Source organism: Trachypithecus francoisi, unplaced genomic scaffold (assembly GCF_009764315.1).
Source record: "Trachypithecus francoisi isolate TF-2019V2 unplaced genomic scaffold, Tfra_2.0 Lachesis_group7, whole genome shotgun sequence".
NCBI classification, from domain to species: domain Eukaryota; kingdom Metazoa; phylum Chordata; class Mammalia; order Primates; family Cercopithecidae; genus Trachypithecus; species Trachypithecus francoisi.
In genome coordinates, this window is record NW_022681472.1 from 5722335 (window position 1) to 5749136 (window position 26802).

General features: G+C 35.2%; 1 protein-coding gene across 1 annotated transcript in view; it reads left to right on the forward strand.

The window, feature by feature from the left end:
* SNTG1 (syntrophin gamma 1) overlaps positions 1 to 26547 on the forward strand; it is a gene marked incomplete at its 5' end in the record, with an annotated part of 382785 nt that extends 356238 nt beyond the window's left edge. Inside the window, one exon of the mRNA XM_033202518.1 lies at positions 25115 to 26547. Within this exon, the coding sequence (XP_033058409.1) occupies positions 25115 to 25273 (159 nt within the window). The remainder of the gene's footprint in view (positions 1 to 25114) is intronic.
* Positions 26548 to 26802: the final 255 nt, after the last annotated feature.

Genomic DNA, 26802 nt, shown 5'->3' on the forward strand with positions numbered 1-26802 from the left:
TCATGGTAATGCATTTTGTACAGTACATAACAGAAGGGAAAAGAAATTTGCTTCTCTATTTAGTGGAACAGTACAGAACTTGGGAAGATTTTTAAATAGAGTTGATCTTCGGAGGCTCTTTTTCCCCAAACATCTCCTTGCCCCAAGTCACCACCATCTCAGGTACTACAACATCATAAGAGAAATTTTCAAATATATTAAGTATTAGTGAAATTCAAGTCAGAAATTGAGGATTGACTCCCATTAATACTACTTTCTGGCTAGTCTCTATAAATCTTCATTTTCTCGTTGTAAATTGTGCATTAAAGCACCTACCTTAAAGGGTTGCTCTAGAGAAAAAAAAAGTTTCTTATTTGAATATAAGGACTGAATACATAACACGATTAATGGAACACTTTGGATGCTCAGTTTTGCAAAGCTCCTGACTGAAGAATTCATGATGTGGTGTTGTTTGCATTTCAGAAGAGGATGGCCGGTAATCTAAATGAATCCCTGTTTGGCACTTGAGTCTTATAAGTAAGGTCTTTTAATATTCACAAGACTGGGTAGGTATTGAGGCTCTCTTTCTGTCTTGTAAATAAAGGATCAGCTTTCAGTCTGTCTGGCTTTCCACAATCTCTGACTCTATCTGGTATCTGAAACCAAAGGTTTTCTAAAATTCCAAGATTCCTTTTCCTCTCATTTCCAGCTGTACAAAGCACTGGCTGTTTAGACTACAGAGAAGACAAACGAGGTTGAGATAGAGCATCTGCTTCATAGCACAGGTCTTGCAAAAATTTGTGTTTGGAGTGCTTCATGCTGTAAAGTAGACTGAAGTAGATAGAAATAAGTTAGGGCAAAAACTGAACTCACATTTGTGCAGGTGTGTGTGTATGTACAACTTCCATAATACCTTATTTTACGTGAAATTTTATTTCAAACTAATGATTGAATTGAGAACAGGTATGTGTGGTAAAGAAGATATCTGGCCTGTAATCCCAGCACTTTGGGAGGCCGAGACGGGTGGATCATGAGGTCAGGAGATCGAGACCGTCCTGGCTAACACGGTGAAACCCCGTCTCTACTAAAAAACACACACACAAAAACAGCCGGGCGAGGTGGCGGGCGCCTGTAGTCCCAGCTACTCGGGAGGCTGAGGCAGGAGAATGGTGTAAACCCGGGAGGCGGAGCTTGCAGTGAGCTGAGATCCGGCCACTGCACTCCAGCCTGGGCGACAGAGCGAGACTCCGTCTCAAAAAAAAAAAAGAAGATATCTGGACAAGATAGTGTCTCTCTCCCCCTTAGAAGAGATTTTAAACTCCTGGGAATCACTGAGGATTCTGAATTATTTTTATTTTTCATAGATATATTTTTTCTCCTTGCATATATTTTTCAAATCTCCTACTCTCCATCATAATAGTGAATTTCTCTATTTGTAGAGAAATCTCTACTACTTTTTGTCTCTCATGGTAGACTGTAAAATTTACATTAACATCTTACAGATGAAACAAATCTATCAACTGCCTCCAAAGTAGTAACTGTCAAAGGGAACATGCCTATGGTATGCAACATTTTGTTTTTTCCTTTTTGTCAAAAGTAATCATTTACGAAGAGAAGAATTGTTCATACTATTTTAGTTAAGTGACCGATTTAAGAACATTTTGAAAATCAGAATTTTAAAGTTGAAGACCTTCTGGAGCAATTTCCCAGGAGGTAAAGTAACAAAACACAGAGTGTAGTAATCAAGTACTGTATTACGTTCTCATAGTCAGGTAATTGTAGCAAAAAACACCATCATCATGAAAACATTTAAGGTTAGAAATAATAAATTGCATTTCAACTGGAAAAACAGAATTATCCTGAAGCTATACATATGTCTATTTATAATTATTTGCACAATGAAGTAAGACTAACTGTATAAATTTAGGTCTCTCCATGCCCCAAGTAAGTTTCTTAACTGCAGTTGTCATGCCACCTTAACATTTACGGACACAGGTATCAAGATATTAACTGACATATTTATATTCACCAAATAATTTAATACAAGAAGATTAGTGTAAACGTGATATAAGAGATACAAATATCTTATTTTATTTACATTAATTTGAAAGAAATAAAGCAAAATTTTGATGTAATAACATCAAGATGCTAAAAGAACGTAAAGGATTTTGAAGCAAGCAGTTTAGCAGAGATAGTCAATGTAATAAGTTTCTATTTTTATTTGCCAAACTCAGTGATGGGGATCAGGAGATTGAGATACATAATAAACCGATAACCCAAATCACAAAGAGTACAGGTTATAGTTCTTGGAAACCCATAAAGTAGAGGAAGAGAATAAAGGATCAAAACAATAGGTTGGATTCTGATCTATGCCTATAAACGCTGGAATGCAAATTAATTGGTACTTACGGACCATAAACATTTTGCAAATTACTGTGCCTTAGGCATTTTAGAAATCAAAAGTGAATGTGGCCTGGATTTTCAGAATGGCACACTAAGGACTTCTGAAATTCCACTCCTCTGGAAAGGCAATGAGAAAATATTCATAATTATCAGAATCAGTGTTATTCAGAATTGTGAAATAAATGTTTGGAGTAACCATACAGCATTTTTTAAAAACAAAACAAACTTCAAGTTTTGGTAAGAATGGAGAGCTTCCTACTACCCTGTCAAGATAACCACTGTGACCTTGAAAATACGCATCCTAGAAAACATGGTAGCTAGCTATAAGACCTAGTACCTCAGAACTCACTGAAGGAAATGGACTGGGCTTGCAGATTCTAAAAAAGCACAATCCCAAGAAAATCATAATCATCTGGCCTATCTGGAAGCTCCCTAGAGAAGTCAATTTACAGGCTGCTATGGTTTTAATGTGGCTTGTCCCCTCTGAAACTCATGTTGAAATTTGATTCTCAATGTGACAGTGTGGGGAGATGGGGCCTATTGGGAAGTGTCTGAGTCATGGTGGTAAATAATGCCTTCTTGTGAGAATGGGTGGATTCTCATTCTAGGGGGAAATGGATTAATTCCCATGAGAACTGGTTGTTAAAACAAGTCTAGCTTCACAAGTTTCTCTCTCTTACTACCTCTCTACAATGTGGTCTCTTTGCATAGTCCCACTTCACTTCCACTTTCTGCCATGAGGTTAAGCAACCTGAGGTGGCCATCAGATGTGGCTACCCCACTTTGAACTTTCCAGTCACCATAATCAGAGACAAATAAACTGCTTTTTTGAAAGATAAATTATCCAGTCTCAAGTATGCTATTATAGCAACACAAATGGACTAAGAAAATTGGCATGAAGAGTGGGGTGTTGCTCTACAGATAGCTGAAAATGTGGAAGTGGCAATGGAATTGGATAATGGCTGGTATCTGGAAAAATTTGGAGGAGACTAGAAAAAGCCTGTATTGCTGTGAATGGGATCCTTAGGGTGATTCTGGTGAGGACTCAGAGGAAGACAAAAGGATGAGGGAAAGTTTGGAACTTCCTAGAGATTCATTATGTGGTCAGAACCAAAATGCCATTAGAAATATAAACAGTAGAAGATATGCCTATTACACCCTTGCAAAGAACCTGACTGCATTATGTCGATTCCCTAGTATTTTGTGGAAGGTCAAACTTAAGAGTGATTAATGTTTGCCAGAAGAGAACTTCAGGTAGTAAAGCATTCAGGCAACTGCATGGTTGCATTTAACTGCATGCAGTAAGATTTAAGAGCAAAGACATGACCTAACTGTACAATTTATCGTTAAGAGGAAAGTAGACTGTATGGATTTAAAAAAATTGCAGACTGGTTATATAAAAAGAAAAGGCATGTTTGGAAAGGGTGCTGAGGGTTGGGTCCAGTGAGTAGTTGCTAAAGAGATTAGCATGGCTGAAAGGAAACCCAGTGCTAATAATCAAAATAATGGGGAAAATCCCTAAAGGCATTTCAAATATCTTTGAGGCCAGTCTCATCACAGGTTGAGAGGCCTAGGAGGACAGAATGGGTTTTGGGGACAGACCTAGGCTGCTGAAGTCCTGTGCTGCCTCAGGATGCTGCTCTCCACATCAAGAGCAGCCGTGGCTCAAGTGGCCCCAAGTAAGGCTCAGGACTCTGCTTTGAAAAGCACAAACAGTAAACCTTGGTATCCACATGGTGTTGATTCTACAGGCCTGCAGAATGTGAGAGCTATGGTAACAAGGCTTTATTGACTGAGATTTCAAAGGGTGTGTAGAAAAAACTGCAGGCCCAGGCAGAGACTTGTCACAGGATAGAACCACCACAGAGAACCTCCCATAGGGCAATGCTGAGTTGAAATGTGGAGTTAGAGCTCTACCAAATCCTCACCAGCACAAAGCCTAGGGGAGCTACTGGGGTCACCATCAAGACCTCAGAATTATAGAACCACCAACACCATGTAATGCCCACCAAGGAAAACTACAGGTACCAGACTTCAATCTATGAGGGCAGACACATGTGCGACACTCAACAAAACCATGGGAGTTGAACTGCCCGAGACCTTAGAACCCACCCTTCACACCCATGTACACAGAGTGTGAGATATGGAGTCAAAGAAAATTATCCTGGAGCCTTAAGATTTACTGTCTGCCCTGCTGTGTTTCAGACTTATGTAGGACCTATCATTTATTTCCTTTTGTCTAGTTTTCCCTTTTAGGATAGGAATATCGACTAAATATCTGTTATACCATTTTATCTTGGAAATAAATAACTTGCTGTTGATTTCACAGATTCATAACTACAAGGAACTTGCCCTGAGTCTCAAAAGAGAATTTGAACTTTGGGCTTTCAAGCTGATGTTGGAAAAGTTAAGACTTTGGGGTCTATTTGGAGGGAATGATTGTATTTAGCATTGTAAGAAGTATATGAGTTTTATGGGGGCAGAGGTGAAATGCTTCATTTTGAATATGGTTTGTTCCTCTTAAACTCATGTCAAAATTTGATCCCCAATATGGCAGTGTTGGAATGTGAGGCCTAGAGGGAACTGTTCAGGTCGTGGGGGTAGATTCCTCCATAAATAAATTAATTTCCTGCTGCAAAGGTGGGTGAGATCTTACTCTTGTGGAAATGCCTTATTTCCCACTGGAGTGGGTTGTTAAAAACAGTCTGGCTTCCTCAGTTTCTCTGTCTTGCTTCCTTTCTCAACATGCGATCTCTTTGCACATGCCCACTCCACTTTCACTTTCTGCCATGAGGTGAAACAGCCTGAAACCTTCACCAGATGCAGCTTTCCCATCTTAGACTTTTCAGTCACCAGAGTAATGAGCCAAATAAACTTCTTTTTTTCTATAAGTTACCCAGCCTCAGATATTCTGTTATAGCAACACAAACAGACTAAGACACAGACCTTGTCATTACTTGACCTTACTCAGACCTTTCTCATTGGAAAGATTGCTAACCTCAGTATTTAACAATCAACAGTAGTTGTTTAAGATTACACCTACTTGAATTGGCAATACCAGTTGTGGCAAGAAAGACGCTGGTGTAAAACTTAAGATGTGAGGAATAAGATTCCAATGAGGGACTTTTAGAAGCTCCAATACATTCCTGAGAACCTGGAAGGGCGCATGAATGTGCCGGGCTGTGCGCATGACGAAAAAAGATGCCCTAAACTCTCCATTCTGTCTGACTTTAAAAATCAGTGCAAGAAGAAAGTAAAGACTTAGAAAGAGTTGCACATTCCCGGAGCATTAAAGAAGTGCCACAAAACACACACAGAGCCCCATGGAAAAGTTGTAAGACTTTGCTTCTAATAATTTACAGAAATATTGGTCAAAACAATAGACGACCAAGAAGCTAAATAGACGGTGAAACAGATAGGAAAACAACAACAAACTGCAAGAGCATCAGACTCTTGGGAAGAATGAGAATCTGATTTCCAAGAATATTCTTTGAAATGCCAGTTTTAAACAAAAATTATGTGACATTGAAAAAATTCTCAAAACTGTGGCTTTTCTGTAAGAAAATAGACTCAATAGAAGCTTTCTCTGAGGAAAACCATCTGGTGCACTTACTAGTAAAATAATTTAAATTGTGAATTACAAATATATTAAGTGGTCTAAACAAAGCTATGCCCAAAGAATTAACGTTTGACCAAATAGAAAATGTTAGTGAAAGATAGAAGTAATGAAAAGAATCAAATAAAATTCTTCAGTTGAAAAGTACAATTACTGAAATTTTAAAAATTCTTGGATGAACTGAACAAAATATTTGAGTTTATGAAGAAAGATTAAGAGAATATTAAGAGTTCACTATATCTGAATGTCAATAGGGCAACTGAGATTATCCAGTCTAAGGAATAACAAAAACATAAATGAAGAAAAATAGCAGAGTCTCAGAAGTTTCTATGGCCACATAAGTTATACTGTCATATATGTAAAGGGAATACTAAGAAAACAAGGAGAGACAGGGATAGAAACAATATTTTAAGAAATAACAGCTGAAAACGTCTCAAATTTAATATTACTATACATATCTGAAGAGCTCAATGAACTCCATGTAGAATAAAAACAAAGACGTACAATTAGCATGGTTGACCAGCAAAAGGCCAAAGAATCTTGAAAACAGCAAAAGCAAAATGACTCATGACATGCAAAGAATCATTAATAAGAATAACAGCTCATTTTTTGTAGTAAGCTATGAAAGCTAGAAGGTAATAGAATAACACATTTAAGTGCTGAAACAAAAAAGGTGTCATTTAAGAGGTTCTTATTCAGCGAAACTCTCCTTCCAAAGTGGAGGAGAATTAAATCATTATTACATATAAAAAAAAAGAAGAACATTTGCCGCTAGTAAATATACACTACAGAAAATAATTTTTAGATAATAACTTGAATATACACTTAGAAATAATAAAAACACTGTTAAAGGTAATACATAATTCAATATAAGTGACAGTATAAATGCATTTTTATTGGTGTTATACTTCTAACTGATTTAAAAGAAAAATTCATAAAATGATAATTATATCACTGTGTCTTTCAGCTTGTTATATATAAAGATGTAAAGTGTATAACAATAATAACACAAAGAAGTGGGGGGAACAGAGTTTTATAGAAGCAAATTTTTGAGCACTATTGATACTGTCATTATTCTGGACAAGAATATTTTAAAATATTATTATATCCCTCCAAATAACTAATAAAATAACTAATGATAAAAATAGGAGAATTAAAATTATATCTATATAGCATATATTTATATATAATTTATATGAAAGTATATACACAGGTACATACTTTTTGTCATGGTGTAACACCCAAAATAAAAACAGTAATGGAAAATTAAAGGAACAAAAATAAAAATTTATGATATAAAGTGAATATAAATATCACCATATCTATAACTGCATTAAAAGCAAATATATTAAGCATTCCAACTGAAGGCAGAGATTAACATAATAAATTTCCTTAAATGATTTAACTATATGATGCTCTCATGAGAAATAGTTTAAATTTTTTAACTGAAAAGTACTCTAGTATATATATGACTACAATCAAGATATTGCCAATGAAACAGTCAAAGCAGAACACCTGCACCTTGACTCTGTTTTATTTTTATCATTATTCAGTTCAATGCTTTTTTTATTTCTTTTGAGACTTTCTTGTATGTAATGGATTATTTATAATTCTGTGGCTTCATTTTCAAGTGTCAGAAATTGTTTTAGTTTTCTTTCTGTTACTCATTCTTCTGTGGTCAGAAAACATATCTTCTATGACTTTAATTATTTTAAATGTATTGAGATTTGCTTTATGCCCCCAGTATGGTCAAGTTTCTACAGAAACTTACAAATAATGTATATTCTATTTGTGTTGTCCAAAAGTTCTAAAAATGTTAGTTTGATCTTGTCATTTGATGGTGTTTTCTAATTCTTCTATATTCCTGCTGACGTTCTGCTTAACTCTTTACCAATTGTTAAGAGGATGTTGAAGTCTTCGATGTAATTGTGTATTTATCTGTTTTACCTTTCAATTCTATCAGTTTCTGCTTTACGTAGTTTGCATCTAAGTTATTTGATGCATACATATTTAGAGTTGATATGTTTTTCTTATAGATGTATAATTTTATTATTAATTAATTTGTCTCATTTTGTCCAATAATTTTCTTTACTTTGAAGTTTAGCTCATCTAATGCTAATAGAGCCACTAGTCACTTTTCTTCATAAAAATATGCATGATATATCTTTTATCAGTCCTTTACTTTAAATATAACTGTATCATTATATTTAAAGTGAGCTTGTAGATAGCATATATTTGGGTCATGTTTTTTTTTTTTTTTGAGACGGAGTCTCGCTCTGTCGCCCAGGCTGGAGTGCAGTGGCCGGATCTCAGCTCACTGCAAGCTCTGCCTCCCGGGTTTACGCCATTCTCCTGCCTCAGCCTCCTGAGTAGCTGGGACTACAGGCGCCCGCCACCTCGCCCAGCTAGTTTTTTGTATTTTTTAGTAGAGACAGGCTTTCACCGTGTTAGCCAGGATGCTCTCGATCTCTTGACCTTGCGATCCACCCGTCTCGGCCTCCCAAAGTGCTGGGACTACAGGCTTGAGCCACCGCGCCCAGCCTGGGTCATGTTTTGTAATCTATTCTGCCAATCTCTGTGTATTGATTGGTGTATTTAGACAATTTACTTTCATTTTAATTATTGATGTGTTGACATGTTTATCATTATATATTTGAATTTTGTTCTTTTTTCCATTTTTCTGTTTTATTTTTTCTGCCTTCATGTGCCTTTTTTGAACATATTGTTTTAGAAATTCATTTCATCCACAGCATTTTTGAGTATACTTCAACATATACTGTTCTTAGTGGTTACTCTCAGGGTTATATTTTGTATATATCTTCATAGTCTAGTGAAATCAACATCTTATCAGTTAGGTGTAGAAACCTTAACATATTATAAGTCTCTTTACCTATTTTATGTTTTACATTTTATAATATATAATATATTATGGTTTATAATATTTATATATTATATTTAAGCATATATTAACATATAATATTTATTTTGAATATAGTTTATATTTCATATTTTATACTATTCTTTATATAATATTTTAAAATATTTTATTTACATATAATAAGAACCAAACCAGACAATGTTACAATTTTTGTTTCAATACCCAAGTATAAATTAGAAAACTCAAAAACAGAAATAAAATATTTATGGATCACTTTTCTTACCATATTCTTTCTTTCTTCCTAAGTTCCAAGATAGCTTCTATAATTATTTTCTCTTTTTGTCCTTTTTAAGCCATGTTTTTAGGATAGGACTTATTATAAGTTTACTTTGTTTATCTTTAGCTGAGAATGTCTTCATTTTCCCTTGATTTCTGAAACACTGTTTTGCTGGATATAGGATTCAGGATTGACAGTTGTTTTCTTTCAGCAGTTGAAAAATCTTGTGCCACTTCCTTCTGACTGTATGATTTCTGATGAGAAATTCTCTGTCATTTGACTTGTGTTCTCCTATAGGTAAGGTTTTATTTCTCTCTTGCTGATCTCAAGACTTTTTGCTATCTAGTTTTCAGAAGTTGACTATGATGTGTGTTGGCAAGGATTTCTTTGAGTTTATTCTCTTTGTGTTTCACTTAGTCTCTTAAATCTAAAGAATTTAGTCTTTCTCCAATTTCAATGAATTTTCTGCTATAATTTCTTTCAATATTTTGCAGTTCCTTAATTTTTCTCCTCATTTTTTGGACTCTGAAGACATGAATAGTACATATATATATTTGTTTTAGTCTCACAGTTCATTGAATAGTCTTTCCTTTTTTCAATCTTTCTTATAGCGTTTATTCTAGCTGGTTAATTTTCACAATTCTTTTATCCAGTTCACTGATTCTTCTGTTCTCTTCTTTCTGCTGTTGAGCCATCTATTCAGTTTTTTATTTCTGTTATTATATTTATCAGTTCTAAACTTTTTATTTTATTCTTTTTTATGTCTTTTATTTCTTCCTAGAATTTGTGTTTCTTTTCTGAGACTTTGTATGCTTTCATTTGTTGTAAGCATGGTGATAATTACTTATTGGAACAATTTTGTGACTACTTTAAAATATTTGTCAACTGATTCTAAAATCTATGTCATCTCACTGTTGGCATCTTTTGAATTTTTTTCCATTCATTTTGAGTTTTCACTGGTTCTTGGTATGATGAGTGATCTTCTATTGGAATTAAACATTGTTGTTATTTAGTTATGAGATTCCAAATCTTACTTAAACATTATGTTTTATCTAATTTCCATTGATACAGCTTTATCAAGGTAAGGGAGAGCTCCATGTTGCTCTTGCCAGGTAGTCGTAGAATTTCAGGTTTACTACTTTACCTCCATTGGGAGTTGGGGCTCTTCACAAATACTGTAAAAGAGTAGGAGGTCCAGTTCCCCAGTAGCCTTTCACTGATCCCACCCTGAGTAGGGTGGGTGGAGTTATCTCACTAATATTTACCTTTAAAATTTCCTTATGTTTGTTTTACATGCAAAGAATTCAGTCCTACTTAGTAGGAGTAAAAGGGACAGATATCTCTACTCCATCTTCCTAGAAGTAGAATTATCCAAGTTTTACAGCTAAACACACATGTAGGTTGCAAATAAAAGGATACAGAAACATGTATCTTGTATACAATAATGAGAAAAGAACTCGAGTAGCTATAGTAATTTGACACAAATGGTTTTAAGTCAAAAACTGTTTCAAGATACTAAAAAGGGCATTTTTTAGTGAAAAATGAATCAAATTTCCAAGAAGATATAACAATTATAAGCATATTTGATGATAACGACAGAGTTCCAAAATTTATGGAACAAATGAGGTGAAATCAAAGAGAAAATGGCAAGTATCAACAGTTAGTTGTAGACTTCAATACCCCATTTTAACTGATCGATAGAACAATGAGGCAGAAGAGTAGCAGGATGTTGACTTGGTCAGCACAGTAAACAACCAGACATGCTGACCTGTTTAGACTCTCCATCCTATTACAGAAGAACACACATTTTTAATCAGAATACAAGCAACATTATCTAAGACCATGTATATGTCAGGTTATAAATCAAGCCTCACTACATTTAAAACAGTTAAAATAATACAAATTATGTTCTATGAACACAGTGGAATACAATTAGAAATGAATAACAGAAAAACAAATTGAAACATATACAAACATAAGGATACTAAAAACAAATTCCTAAATAACCAATGGGTCAAAAGGAAAATCACAGTGAAATTTTAATTTATTGGGAGATAAATAACAATGAAATCTCATCATACTAAAACTTATGCTATGCAGCTATAGTTTGTTTAGAGAAAAATGTTAACTTCAAATGTTGCATTAAATAATAAAAAACTTAAATACCAAATCTTTCTCAATAAGAAACTAGAGAAAAAAGCAAAGTAAACACAAAGCAAGCAGGAAGGAGGACGAATATAAATTTAGACCAGAAATAAATAAAAAGAGAATGCATAAACAATTAAGGAAATTAGAAAAACTCAAATTTAGATTTTTAAAAGATTAGCAAGAATGACAAAACTTTAACTAGATAACCAGTGAGAGAGAAGATACAAATTTTTTAAAATCAGAAATAAAAGAAGGTATATGTTAGATATTAAAAAGAAAAACATAACTATAAATAATTGCTAAACATTTACATAATTAATTGAAGTGTGTAAACTCAGAATAACACCAACCAATGAAACTGACCCAAAGAGAAATAAATAACTGGAATATACCTAAAAGAAGGAAAGATACTGAAATGGTATTTTTAAAACACCTCTGCCACAAGAAAAAGCCCCAAAGAAGTTTGTCTGATGAACTCCACTAAACAATGAAAAAACAATGATTACCAATCTTTCACAATATTTTCAAAATATAGAAAAAGAGGAAACACTCCCCTACTAATTTGAGGTTCAAATTAGCTTCATAGCAAAACCAAAACTATCAGATGAGAAGAAAGCCATAGACCAATATCTCTAATGGGGTAGATGAAGCAATCTTTAACAGAATTCTTGCAAACCAAATCCAACAACAATCAAAAATTATTATACAGCATGATCATTTGATATATATTCTGGAATGTATGGTGTGTGTATATATATATATATATATATCTTAAAATCAATAATGCAATATACCATATTAATTGAATAAAGGACAAAAATACATAATCATTGTAATAGATTCAAAAATAAGAAAAAATACCATTTCATAACAAGTATACTGAGGACAACTAAGTATAGAAAGAATATATGTGTTCCCCCTACAATCAGGAAGAAAAAAATGATGTATTCTCTCCCCACTTTCATCAACCTTGAGTTGGAATTTCTAGTCAGGCTAGATGATACAAACTTAAATATAGAAAATGTTCATGAATTCACCAAGAAAACTATTAGTGCTAACTAGTAAATGACTTCTGTAAGGTTGCAGCATATAATCCCAATGCACAAAAATCAAGTGTATTTCTATATGTTAGCAGTGGATTAGAGTAGGTAAAATTAAGAAAAAAAAAATCATTTATAATAGCATCAAAAAAATTCTAAGGAATATGTTTAACAAAAAAGGTGCAAATATTGTGTACTGAAAACTACTAAACATGGAAAGAATTTCAAGAAGATTTAAATAAGGGGAGCTACATCCCATGTGCATAAATTAGAAGACTTGATATTTTTAATATGAAAATATTCCAAAATTAATATGCAGATTTAAGAAATCTCCATTAAAATGCCAACTACCTTTTATTCAGAAATGGAAAAGCTGATCCTGAATGTATATGAAATCCAGTATAGCCAAAATAATCTTGGCAAATAAGTTGGAGAGGACCCACAGTTCCATATTTCAGAACACTACAAGGCTATGGTCACCATGGCTTTGTGGTATTGTCATAAGAATGGACATATACAACACTGAAATACAATTGAGAGTCTAGAAATGAACCTTACTTATTGTTAACTGTCTTCTGCCATGCTTTTCAACACGATAAAATGTGGAAAGGAACAGGTTTTTCAATAAGGTCGCCTAATCCAAAAAGGCGCGCCTAATCCTAATCCAAAAAGGTCATCTAATCCAAAAGTTAAGTTGGGTCCTTTCCTCACACCACAAAAAAAAAAAAAATACTTAAAAATGAAACATGGAAATATATCTAAGAGCTAAAACTGTAAACCTATTTGAAGAAAATATGGGATTAAATTTTTGTCACCTTGGGTTTGACAATTGTGCTTAGATTTCACACCAAAAGCACAAGAATCAAAGGGGAAAAGCACGAGAGTCAAAGGGGAAAAAATAGACAAATTGGACTTTTTCAAAATTTAAAGCAGTTGTGCTGAGTAATACTATAAAAAAGGTGAAATACAACTTACAGATTGGCAGAAACATTTTCAAATCATTTATTTGTTAAGGAGACTGTACGCAAATATATAAAGGATTTTTAGAATTTGAAATAGAAACATAGATACCCCAAATAAAAATTGACAAAGGATTCGAATTGACATTTCTCCAGAGAAGACATTTAAATTGTCAATAAGCACAAGAAATGATGCTCAAATCATTAGTCATCAAAATGCAAATCAAAGCCACAGTAAAATACAGCTTCCCATTCTATAGGATGGCTATAATTATTTAAAAAGAAGAAATTAGACAATAATGATGATTAGTGAGGATGTAGAGAAATTGGAGCACTCATCTTTTGCTAGTGAGAATGTAAAATGTGGTAATTCATTTAGACAAAAGTTCAATATTTTCTGAAAAAGTGCAAGCTGAAGTTGTCATATAACCCAGCAATTCCACTTCTAGGTATATTCAAGAGCAAATACAGGATATTCCCAAATACACAAAAAAGAAACTGTACACAGATGTTCGCAGCAGCATTATTCACAAAAATATCAAAAGTGGAAACAACCCAAATGTTCAACAGGTGATGAATGGGAAGGAAGAGATATGTCCACATCAGGAAATATTCATCAATAAAGAGAAAAGAAGAACTATCTATGCTACAACATGGGTGCACCTTGAAAACAGTGTGTTAAGTGAATGCAGACAATAGCAAATATCTTATATGAATGATATTATTTATATGAAATGTCCACAAAAAGCAAACCAATAGAAAGACAAAAAAAAAAAAAATTAATGCTTATCAGGAGCTGAAGAGAGAGGAAATGAGGAGTGACTTGTACTGAGTACAGGATATACTTTTGGAGCAATAAAAATGCTCTAAAATTTGATGGTGATAGTTGTACAACTGTGAATATTATAAAATCCACTGAATTGCATGGTTTAAACAGGTGAGTATCATAGTATGTGAACTATATCTTCCTAAGGTTGCTGCAGCAAAAAGGTGAATGACACATAAAGGAGATGTCAAACCAGGGAACATATTCACTTACACAATAATGACATAAATAAATCTGACCATAATGGCTTTAGCAATAGATAAACCTTCTATGAATAATGATGGAGAGATTTGTTTTTCTCTAATGACTGCAAGGGCATGAAGAATATTAGAGTTAAATCTGGCCTTGAAGAAGGGATGACAATCACAGTAGAAATGAAAAAGAAACCTATCTTGAAATCAAGAGCCATAATGGAAACATGATAATGCTATTAAGCAAGTGATTTACAAAATGGAAGTTTCTCCAGCAGTTTCAATATTTTTTTATCCTCACATTCTAGAAGATTTACTTCAGTTATGGTTTAATGATCTATTGAATGTTGCATGACCATTTTCCTGTGGGAAACATGTATGCAAATGTAGATGGTGACTTAGTTAGCTCTCAGTGGTGTTCAGAGGACTCAAGAGTTATTGACCGATGGGGGGTGCACACCCGAGATGGATGAATAGGAACAGCTCCAGCCTCCAGCTCCCAGTGTGAGTAACATACAAGATGGGTGATTTCTGCATTTTCAACTGAGGTGCCCAGTTCATCTCACTGGGGAATGCTGGACAATCGGTGCTGGTCAGCTGGTGCAGCCCGACCAGTGAGAGCTGAAGCAGAGTGAGGCATCACCTCACCTGGGAAGTGCAAAAGGGAAGGGAATCCCTTTTCCAAGCCGAGGGAAACTGAGACACACAACACCTGGAAAATCAGGTAACTCCCACCCTAATACTGCACTTTACCAAGGGTCTTAGCAAACGGCACATCAGGAGATTATATCCCACACCTGGCCTGGAGGGTCCCACGCCCTTGGAGCCTCCCTCATTGCTAGCACAGCAGTCTGAGATCTAACTGCAAGGCAGCAGTGAGGCTGGGAGAGGGGCGCCCACCATTGCTGAGGCTTAAGTGAGTAAACAAAGCCACCAGGAAGCTCGATTGGGTGGAGCCCATTGCAGCTCAAGGAGGCTGACCTGCCTCTGTATACTCCTCTGGGGACAGGGCATAGCTAAACAAAAAGCAGTAGAAACCTCAGCACAGGTAAATGCCCCTGTCTGATAGCTTTGAAGAGAGCAGTGGATCTTCCAGCATAGAGGTTGAGATCTGAGAATGGACAGACTGCCTGCTCAAGTGGGGCCCTGACCCCTGAGTAGCCTAACTGGGAGACATCCCCCACTAGGTGCAGACCGACAACTCACACCTCACATGGCAGGGTATACCCTGAGACGAAGCTTCCAGAGCATGAATCAGACAGCAACACTTGCTGTGCAGCAATATTCTATCTTCTGCAGCCTCCGCTGCTGATACCCCAGCAAACAGGGTCTGGAGTGGACCTCAAGCAAACTCCAGCAGACCTACAGCTGAGGGTCCTGACTGTTAGAAGGAAAACTAACAAGCAGAAAGGACACCCACACCAAAACGCCATCAGTACGTCACCATCATCAAAGACCAAAGGCAGATAAAACTACAAAGATGGGGAAAAAGCAGTGCAGAAAAGCTGGAAATTCAAAAAATTAGAGCGCATCTCCCCCTCCAAAGGAAAGCAGCTCATTGCCAGCAATGGAACAAAGCTGGATCGAGAATGACTTTGATGAGTTGAGAGAAGAAGGCCCCAGTTGATCAAACTTCTCAGAGCTAAAGAATGAACTACGTAACCAGCGCAAAGAAACTAAAAACCTTGAAAAAAGAATGGATAAATGGATAACTAGAATACTCAACACAAGAAGAGGTTAAAAGAACTGATAGAGATGAAAACCATAACACGAGAAATATGTGACAAATGCAAAAACTTCAGTAACCAACTTGATCAACTGGAAGAAAGAGTATCAGCGATTGAAGATCAAATGAATGAAATGAAGTGAGAAGAGAAGTGTGGAGAAAAAAGAGTTAAAAGAAATGAACAAAGCCTCGAAGAAGTATGGGATTATGTGAAAAGACCAAATCTACGTCTGATTGGTGTGCCTGAAAGTGACGGGGAAAATGGAACCAAGTTGGAAACCACTCTGCAGGATATCATCCAGGAGAATTTCCCCAACCTAGTAAGGCAGGCCAACATTCAAATTCAGGAAATACAGAGAACACCACAAAGATACTCCTAGAGAAGAACAACTCCATGACACATAATTGTCAGATTCACCAAAGTTGAAATGAAGGAAAAAATGTTAAGGGCAACCAGAGAGAAAGGTCAGGTTACACACAAAGGGAAGCCCATGAGACTAACAGCAGATCTCTTGGCAGAAACTCTACAAGTCACAAGAGAGTGGGGACCAATATTCAACATTCTTAAAGAAAAGAATTTTCAACCCAGAATTTCATATCCAACCAAACTAAATTTCGTAAGTGAAGGAGAAATAAAATCCTTTACAGACAAGCAAATGCTGAGAGATTTTGTCACCACCAGGCCTGCCCTACAAGAGATCCTGAAGGAAGCACTAGACATGGAAAGGAACAACAGATACCAGTCATTGCAAAAACATGTCAAAATGTAAAGTCCATCGATGCTAGGAAGAAACTGCATCAACTAGTGAGCAAAATAAACAGCTAATATCATAATGACAGGATCAAGTTCACACATAGCAATACTAAACTTCAATGTAAATGGACTAAGTGGTACAATTAAAAGACACAGACTGACAAATTGGATAAAGAGTCAAGACCCATCAGTTTGATGTATTCGGGAGACCCACCTCACATGCAGAGACACACATAGGCTCAAAATAAAGGGATGGAAGAAGATCTATCAAGCAAATGGAGAACAAAAAAAGGAGGGCTTGCAATCCTAGTCTCTGATAAAACAGACTTTCAGCCATCAAAGATCAGAAGAGACAAAGAAGGCATTACATAATGGTAAAGGGATCAATTCAAGAGGAAGAGCTAACTATCCTAAATATATATGCACCCAATACAAGAGCACCCAGATTCATAAAGCAAGTCCTTAGAGACTTACAAAGAGACTTAGACTCCCATACAATAATAATGGGAGACTTCAGCACCTCACTGTCAACATTAGACAGATCAATGAGGCAGAAAGTTAACAAGGATATCCAGGAATTGAACTCAACTCTGCACCAAGTGGACCTAATAGACATCTACAGAACTCTGCACCTCAAATCAACAAAATATACGTTCTTGTCAGCACCACATCGCACTTATTCCAAAATTGACCACATATTTGGAAGTAAAGCACTCCTCAGCAAATGTAAAAGAACAGAAATTATAACAAATTGCCTCTCAGACAACAGTGAAATTAAACTAGAACTCAGGACTAAGAAAATCAATCAAAACTGCTCAACTACATGGAAACTGAACAACCTCCTCCTGAATGACTAATGGGTACATAACGAAATGAAGGCAGAAATAAAGATGTTCTTTGAAACCAATGAGAACAAAGATACAACATACTAGAATATCTGGGACACATTTAAAACAGTGTAGAGGGAAATTTATAGCACTAAATGCCCACAAGAGAAAGCAGGAAAGATCTAAAATTGACACCCTAATGTGACAATTCAAAGAACGAGAGAAGCAAGAGCAAACACATTCAAAAGCTAGCAGAAGGCAAGAAATAACTAAGATCAGAGCAGAACTGAAGGAGATAGAGACAAAAAAAACCCTCCAAAAAGTCAATGAATCCGGGAGCTGGTTTTTTGAAAAGATGAACAAAAGTGATAGACCAATAGCAAGACTAATAAAGAAGAAAAGAGAGAAGAATCAAATAGATGCAATAAAAAATGATAAAGGGGATATCACCACCAACCCCACAGAAATACAAACTACCATCAGAGAATACTATAAACACCTCTATGCAAATCAACTAGAAAACCTAGAAGAAATGGATAATTTCCTGGACACTTACACTCTTCCAAGACTAAACCAGGAAGAAGTTGAATCCCTGAAGAGACCAATAGCAGGCTGTGAAATTGAGGCAATAATTAATAGCCTACTAACTAACAAAGTCCAAGACCAGATGGATTCACAACCGAATTCTACCAGAGGTACAAGGAGGAGTTGATAACATTCCTTCTGAAACTATTCCAATCAATAGAAAAAGAGGGAATCCTCCCTAATTCATTTTACGAGGCCAACATCATCCTGATACCAAAGCCTGACAGAGATACAACAAAAAAGGAGAATTTTAGACCAATATCCCTGATGGACATCGATGCAAAAATACTCAATAAAATACTGGCAAAACGAATCCAGCAGCACATCAAAAACCTTATCCACCATGATCAAGTGGGCTTCATCCCTGGGATGCAAGGTTGGTTCAACATATGCAAATCAATAAATGTAATCCAGCATATAAACAGAACCAAAGACAAAAACCACATGATAATCTCAATAGATGCAGAAAATGTCTTCAAAAAAATTCAACAGCCCTTCATGCTAAAAACTCTCAATCAATTCGGTGTTGATAGAATGTATCTCAAAATAATAAAAGCTATTTATGACAAACCCACAGCCAATATCATACTGAATGGGCAAAAACTGGAAAAATTCCCTTTGAAATCTGGCACAAGACAGGGATGCCCTCTCTCACCACTCCTATTCAACATAGTGTTGGAAGTTCTGGCTAGGGCAATCAGGCAAGAGAAAGAAATCAAGGGTATTCACTTAGGAAAAGAAGAAGTCAAATTGTCCCTGTTTGCAGATGACATGATTGTATATTTAGAAAACCCCATTGTCTCAGCCCAAAATCTCCTTAAGCTGAGAAGCAACTTCAGCAAAGTCTCAGGATACAACATCAAAGTGCAAAAATCACAAGCATTCTTATACACCAGTAACAGACAAACAGAAAGCCAAATCATGAATGAACTCCTATTCACAATAGCTACAGAGAGAATAAAATATCTAGGAATCCAACTTACAAGGGATGTAAAGGACCTCTTCAAGGAGAACTACAAACCACTGTTCAGTGAAACAAAAGAGGACACAAACAAATGGAAGAACATACCATGCTCATGGATAGGAAGAATCAATATTGTGAAAATGACCATATTGCCCAAGGTAATTTACAGATTCAATGCCATCCCCATCAAGCTACCAATGAGTTTCTTCACAGAATTGGAAAAAACTGCTTTAAAGTTCATATGGAACCAAAAAAGAGCCCGCATTGCCAATACAATCCTAAGCCAAAGGAACAAAGCTGGAGACATCATGCTACCTGTCTTCAAACTATATTACAAGTCTACAGTAACCAAAACAGCATGGTACTGGTACCAAAACAGAGATATAGACCAATGGAACAGAACAGAGCCCTCAGAAATAATACCACACATCTACAGCCATCTGATCTTTGACAAACCTGAGAGAAACAAGAAATGGGGAAAGGATTCCCTATTTAATAAATGGTGCTGGGCAAATTGGCTAGCCATATGGAGAAACCTGAAACTGGATCCTTTCCTTACTCCTTATACGAAAAGTAATTCAAGATAGATTAGAGACTTAAATGTTAGACCTAAAACCATAAAAACCCTAGAAGAAAACCTAGGTAATACCATTCAGGACACAGGCATGGGCAAGGACTTCATGTCTAAAACACCAAAAGCAACAGCAACAAATGCCAAAATGTACAAATGGGATCTAATTAAACTAAAGAACTTCTGCACAGCAAAAGAAACTACCATCAGAGTGAATAGGCCATCCAGAGAATGGGAGAAAATTTTTGCACTATGCTCCTGTGACAAAGGGCTAATATCCAGAACCTATACAGAACTCAATCAAATTTACAAGAAAAAAACAAACAACCCCATCAAAAAGTGGGCAATGGATATGAACAGACACTTCTCAAAAGAAGACATTCATACAGCCAACAGACACATGAAAGAATGCTCATCATCACTTGCCATCAGAGAAATGCAAATCAAAACCACCATGAGATATCATCTCACACCAGTTAGAATGGCAATCATTAAAAAATCAGGAAACAACAGGTACTGGAGAGGATGTGGAGAAATAAGAACACTTTTACACTCTTGGTGGGACTGTAAACTAGTTCAACCATTGTGGAAATCAGTGTGGTGATTCCTCAAGGATCTAGAACTAGAAATACCATTTGACCCAGCCATCCCATTACTGGGGATATACCCAAAGGATTATAAGTCATGCTGCTATAAAGACACATGCACAGGTATGTTTATTGTGGCACTATTCACAATAGCAAAGACTTGGAATCAACCCAAATGTCCATCAGTGACAGACTGGATTAAGAAAATGTGGCACATATACACCATGGAATACTATGCAGCCATAAAAAAGGATGAGTTCGTGTCCTTTGTAGGGACATGGATGCAGCTGGAAACCATCATTCTCAGCAAACTATCGCAAGAACCGAAAACCAAACACCGCACGTTCTCACTCATAGGTAGGAATTGAACAATGAGATCACTTGGACACCGGAAGGGGAACACCACACACCGGGTCCTATTGTGGGGAGGGGTAGTGGGGAGGGATAGCATTAGGAGATATACCTAATGTAAATGACGAGTTAATGGGTGCAGCACACCAACAAGGCACATGTATACATATGTAACAAACCTGCACGTTGTGCACATGCACCCTAGAACTTAAAGTATAATAATAATAAAAAAAGGGTTATTGACCCACTTACACCTAGCGTTCCATTATTGAAATGCTAAGCATGTGGGAGTTATTTATATTCTGCTTCTCAAGGTCATCACCAAGGTCTGATTGCAAAAATTCAAAAAAATTGCAGTCTCAGGCATAAATGAGTTAAAAGCTTTTAAGGAGCAAGCAGAATGAGGAAGATAAATTCCAGATTGTGTGCCTAAAATAATGCCTATGAATTAGTGTTTATCCAAATTCTCAACACTTTCCGCTTTATCCTGTCAGCGTATGACTTTGCTTTGTATCCCACTTAAAACACAGAATGAATCAAAGCTACACACCGCCAAATCTACCCTCCTTCCTTGAGTTGTGCCCATATACTGTGCCTTACCTCCTGCCGCTCCAGATCAATTGTCCAGGTTTCCATCCATGTCCAGCCTCTCTACTTTTGCACCAGATCTCACCCTTCTCAAGAATACAGTTTCTACAATTGTCCTCAGATTTGAGAGCTCAACTATTTCGTGCCAGCAATTCTACAAGTATGTACTAATTTCATAAACCTTGGAAGAACATTCTTGATTTCCTACTGATATATTCCTATGCCCCCTTTTAAAAGGAAAAGAAGAATTTCTTCTTCAAAGAGAAGCTGCCTGTGGTAGACTTGCCTGTAGTAACTCTAACACCTTCACACGCAAGCTCTCATGAAGTCATTCCTGTGAAGCTTTTGTTTCTACTTCTCCACAAAAAGACTCTTGTAAAGAATTAAAATGGCCTCTGTGTTGCTAAATTAGATTGTTTGATTTCCAGCTGTCATTTTACAAGACTCCTGGTTTTTACTCTCGCTTTCTTCACAACTACAGCTATTCCTTCTTTGCTGGTTCTTCCCCCATCTTTCTTACATTTTTATACTGTGGAATCACAGTGATGAGTACTCAGTCGTTTTTTCTACCTGTCCTGCACACCTTGATCTCCTCATCCAGATCACAGTGTTTTACCTACCATCTATGTGCTGACAGAAGCTGAACTTCTATTCTAAACTCTATTTTTTTCCCTTAAATCCACACTAATATATGCAGTTCTCCACCTGTCACCTATATATCTAATATGCGTTCAGATATATCATTCCCAAAACCAAAATCTTGATCTTTACTTCCAAACCTGCTTTTCCCATAATTCCTCCATTTGCAGAGCAACACTTTTTTTTTCCAGTTATTGAAAACTACTTCCAAATTCAACCCATTTCCATATAGAAACTTTGTAACTTCTCCTGCTTCTTTCAATTCAATGATCATAAAGCTTATTCTCAATAGTCTAACGAGAATCATCATTTTCTGAGTTATGTCAATTCTTGTCACTCCTCTGCTCAAAAATTTCCCATGGTTTCCCATGTTGCTCATAGTAAAACTCATAAAGGCTCATGCAGCGTACTAAGTGTTTTCTTTGATCTCATTGTCTGCTAAGTACTCCTTAATTCATTCCATTCCAGACAAAACAGCCCTTGCTTTTCTTCAGACTCTCCTGGAACATCCCTACCTCTGGGCCTTTAAAATTATAATTCTTGTGTCTGGAATATTTCCCCACAAACATGGAAATGGCTCACTCTTTCATCCCTTTCAAGTTCCGTATATAAGGCAACATGAATTTTCCTTTCCCACGGCCCCTAGAGTAGTCTTTGCTGTCTCCTCCACTTTATTTCTTGATTGTAACTGTCATATTCTGGCATATTATCCTTAATTTATTTATGCCCCTAGTCACATTTTGTCTCCTGTCACTGGAATGTAAGTCCCATCAGGACTGTTTTGTTCCTTTGTTTGTTTTTGTCTGTTTTATTCACTGCTATATTTTAACAACAACAAAAAAGAGTAGATCCATAGGAAGGACTTGGTATTTTATTGAATGGATGACCCTTTACAGTTTTGAAGACAGTTTATATTTAGCAATATCTGAGGGATCATGACAATCATAAGACTTTTTTTTTTACAAGGGAAACTTGTAAGTCTGTAACTTGGTGGAAGCTGTCTGTGGATAGATAGATAGATGCTCATCATCAGTGGATGTTTAATAGGCTGTAAGAATACAGGTCTAGTACTCACAGAAGAAATTAGTAAATGAGCAGTGTGAGCTTACATAAGAGGAATCGTTGACACGCTAGGAGTGGAAATGGTTGCCAAGGCTGATCACTGAGGCAGAGGAAAGATGTGTGGGTATTGGAATGAAGAGCCAAACTTGGATCCAACTTGGTCTCCTGCTTTCTCTTCTAATCACCTGCTATTATTTCCTGTCTATCACTCCTTCAAAATGGGTATAAAAAGGTTAAAGTGTCAATCTATATTAAATTATTGACAAATAATTGACAAAGTGGTAATAATTGAAAATTTTTATTTTTCTAAAGATGCCTGGGTACTTAGATATTTAAGGGTTGTTTATTTGGGGTAACCAAAATATAACCTCTATTTTAATAAAGAGGTGGTAGAATTACCTTTGAGAAAAAGTTATTTGCTATACTATTTTTACCCATTTGTAACACTCAACAATATTCTCCTCCTTACCTAGAGTGAATTGTTTATTTTTGTTGTTGTTGTTTTATTTTTTAACAACACGCAAGAGCACTTTACATTTTCCCAAAATTTCCAAACCTTTCACATCAAGTGGATTTAATTTGGGATAATAGAGAAAGTATTCAAAATTTGTTTAGGAAATAATCTGGCTACATCAAGCATGGTGGGGTGAATGGCGGATTTCCAGGATGAGCTAAAGCAAAGGGAACTTGCTTATTTACAAATAACATATGACTAGTGCCAATGAAGTGGATTATTATAAATAAAGCTTCTAAGATCATTATGATGGAGTTACTAAAAACGTTTTTGGTGGAAACATCTAAGGGAATTAGAATAAATGAATAACCTCTTCTATTCTCTAGAACAAGTTGCTGCTTCAAAAAGGAAACTATCAAATATTGAAGTTTTGAAGGGAGCTACTGAGAAATCATAGCTATTTCTTCTATGTTATAGAGACTCCTGAATACATGTTATGGTTCATTGTACTGCTATTGCCTAACCTGAGAAAATGCTCCTCAGATGAATTATTTTATTTAAATAGCTGCCTGGTACATGACAGATGTTATAATGTGTAATAATGTATTGAATATTTTGTAATATTTTCTACCGCCACATATAAGTTGTAAACACAGTCAGTCATGTACATATCAATTATAATTCTATATTCTTTATTACATATATGTAGTGAAACATATAATAAAATAGCAATGAGTTTGTCAGAAATTTCATATGCTTTATTACCCTCTAGTTATCCTTCTTGTGATAAGTTAATTGTATTGATTTCATTAGGAACATAAACATATTAATCTTTCAATCATCTTGGAATTAAAACATGTTTATGTGATTATTGATGGTCTTTAATAAAAATACTAGCAACATCATCTTACTAAATGTATTCTGTGCGTTGCTTTATGATTTTATAGCTATTTTGACATAATTATGTTTTGAAATAACTTTTTTTCTGTTTTCACATATATAGTTTGGTTGCCACTGGTAAATGGGTTACAAATTTCCTTTGGTATTTTAATGGGAAACCTATTTCTAAAAATCCATAATGAAATAGTGAGCTCTAGTTTATTTATTTATTTTTAGTAAATATGCCTCATACACCATTAAACAGCCAGCCACAATTAAAATTAGTACATGAATTATTTTTTGAAAGTGAATCAGTTGGATCCTGGGTTATAAGAGTTCATATCCCCTTACTTCTAGAATTTTTTATTCAGTTTCTTATGGCAAATATTACCTCATTCTAGACAATAATCAAGAATAGTTTTAAATTGCTCTAACTCATATTTATCATCTGATGTGTGTATGAAGAGATAAAAACACTTCTAAAAGTACTTCCAAGTTTATCTTTAATTATACATTATCAGGAGTAAAATTTTGGCAAAATATATTCATCAGTGCTAAAACAACATTCACAGATGATAAGAGTGATTAGTCCTCCCTACCTCTTATCCACCACCATGTATTGAAATAAATTTTCAATACTTATGATATTTACATGTTGACCAAAAATGTCTACATTTGAAATTAGTTTCCATATTATAGATATCACAGATTCTAGATAAGTGTATTGAAATTAAAAATAAATCTAGCTATTATAAATTTTTAAAGACATTAATTTTTATGTTATCTGACTTGTTTCTCTTTCCCTTTCAGGAGTTGGAATTTTCTAATTTATTTGCTGTTCTTCACTGCATTCATTCCTTCTTTGCTGCCAAGGTAGCTTGTTTGGACCCTCTATTTTTAGGCAATCAAGCTACTGTTTCTGCTGCTGCCAGCTCTGCTACCACAAGCAAAGCAAAGTATACAACTTGACGTACTGAGCTCTGCATTGACATGCACCATGACTATATAAGCAGAATACATTTACTCATCATTTAGACCCTAGAGAATCCATAATATCACCAAGTCAGCAGTGGAGGCAAATTGAAATTTTGGCAGAAAAAAGAAGGTCATGTGGAACCTCAAAAACGCTTCCATTCTGGATGACATCTGTGAAACATACTATATGAACAAAACAGTTCAGTTGCTTTGTACCAGTAAGTATATTGCTTTCACCAAAACTGGAGACAAAAATGAATTATTTGAAGAAATATGTAAATAATATAAAAATAGTAAGCTACCTATAAATAAAAATACTTATTAAAAGATTACTTCTGTATTTTAGATTATTTTGTATGACTAGTACATGTTGGGCAGAGTCATAAACAAAGCCCTATCATTGTATTATGAGGGACATAAAAGAGTTAAAATCCATCAATCAACAAGGAGCATGCAAAAAAATCGCATCAAAGAAGGATGCACTTTAATTTGCTGATGTATATTTGCCCTCATGTTCTCATCCCATGATTTGACACTGGCAGTCCAATTGTTTTTATCTTATTGTAAATATTCCAAAGAACTTCAGAAAGATAATTACTTTGACCCATGATAGATACAATGTGGAATGGACTATTCTCCTTTTGATCACTGTTATTGAAATGTCTTATTAGCTGCCAAAGTCAATCAAGTATGCCAATAATGTATTAATTTAATTATGAGTGATGGAAAATTTCATGAACCTCTCATTTCTTCTTTGGTTTTAAATAGATTTATATTTTACCTAAGAAGATTTATTATCAAATTAAAGTTTCATAAATTTTCAGTGAACCCAAAAACTTTAGTAGAGAAAATAATATAAACAAATATGGTGTGAGAAGCAATTCTTTGTAATCTGAAGTCTACTAGCTAATCATGAACTAAAATGTCCCTCGAAAGCAGTCCCAAATCTATTATATATGCTAATTAAATGAACATTTTTCCATTTTAGTACTATTTTATTAGAAACAAAGGTTATAGTTAAAGATAAAAGTTAAAAATCTTTATCCTCCCTTTCCATGGAAAGTGATTAAGTAATGTCAACTATGCAGGTTATTTTAGATATTTTGTCCTAAGAATGTAAATGTGAAAGGCTGGGAAATTTGAAAGCCTTAGAGGTGTGCAATTTACTGAGATTCCAGGTATTATACAACTACTTGTATAACATGGAAAACATTCTCTGTCCTTTAGTACAGCTTTTTTGAGATATTTTTAAAAGTCAACTGTGTATGTAAAAAAAGCAAAACAAAACAAAACATTTTTTTATTGGTACACATGCTCCCAGGTAAACCAAGTATTACATGTGTCCTTGTGGATATAACCAAGTATCTAATAAATTGATTCAATTTTCTGTTTTTCAAATATGTTTTTAAAAATCACTCAAGAAGGAAACAAAATGATTTATATAAAGGACAGATTTATTAATTTTAAAAATTAATATCAAGTTTTTATACTCATTATGATTCATTAATTTATTTTGCATCAGA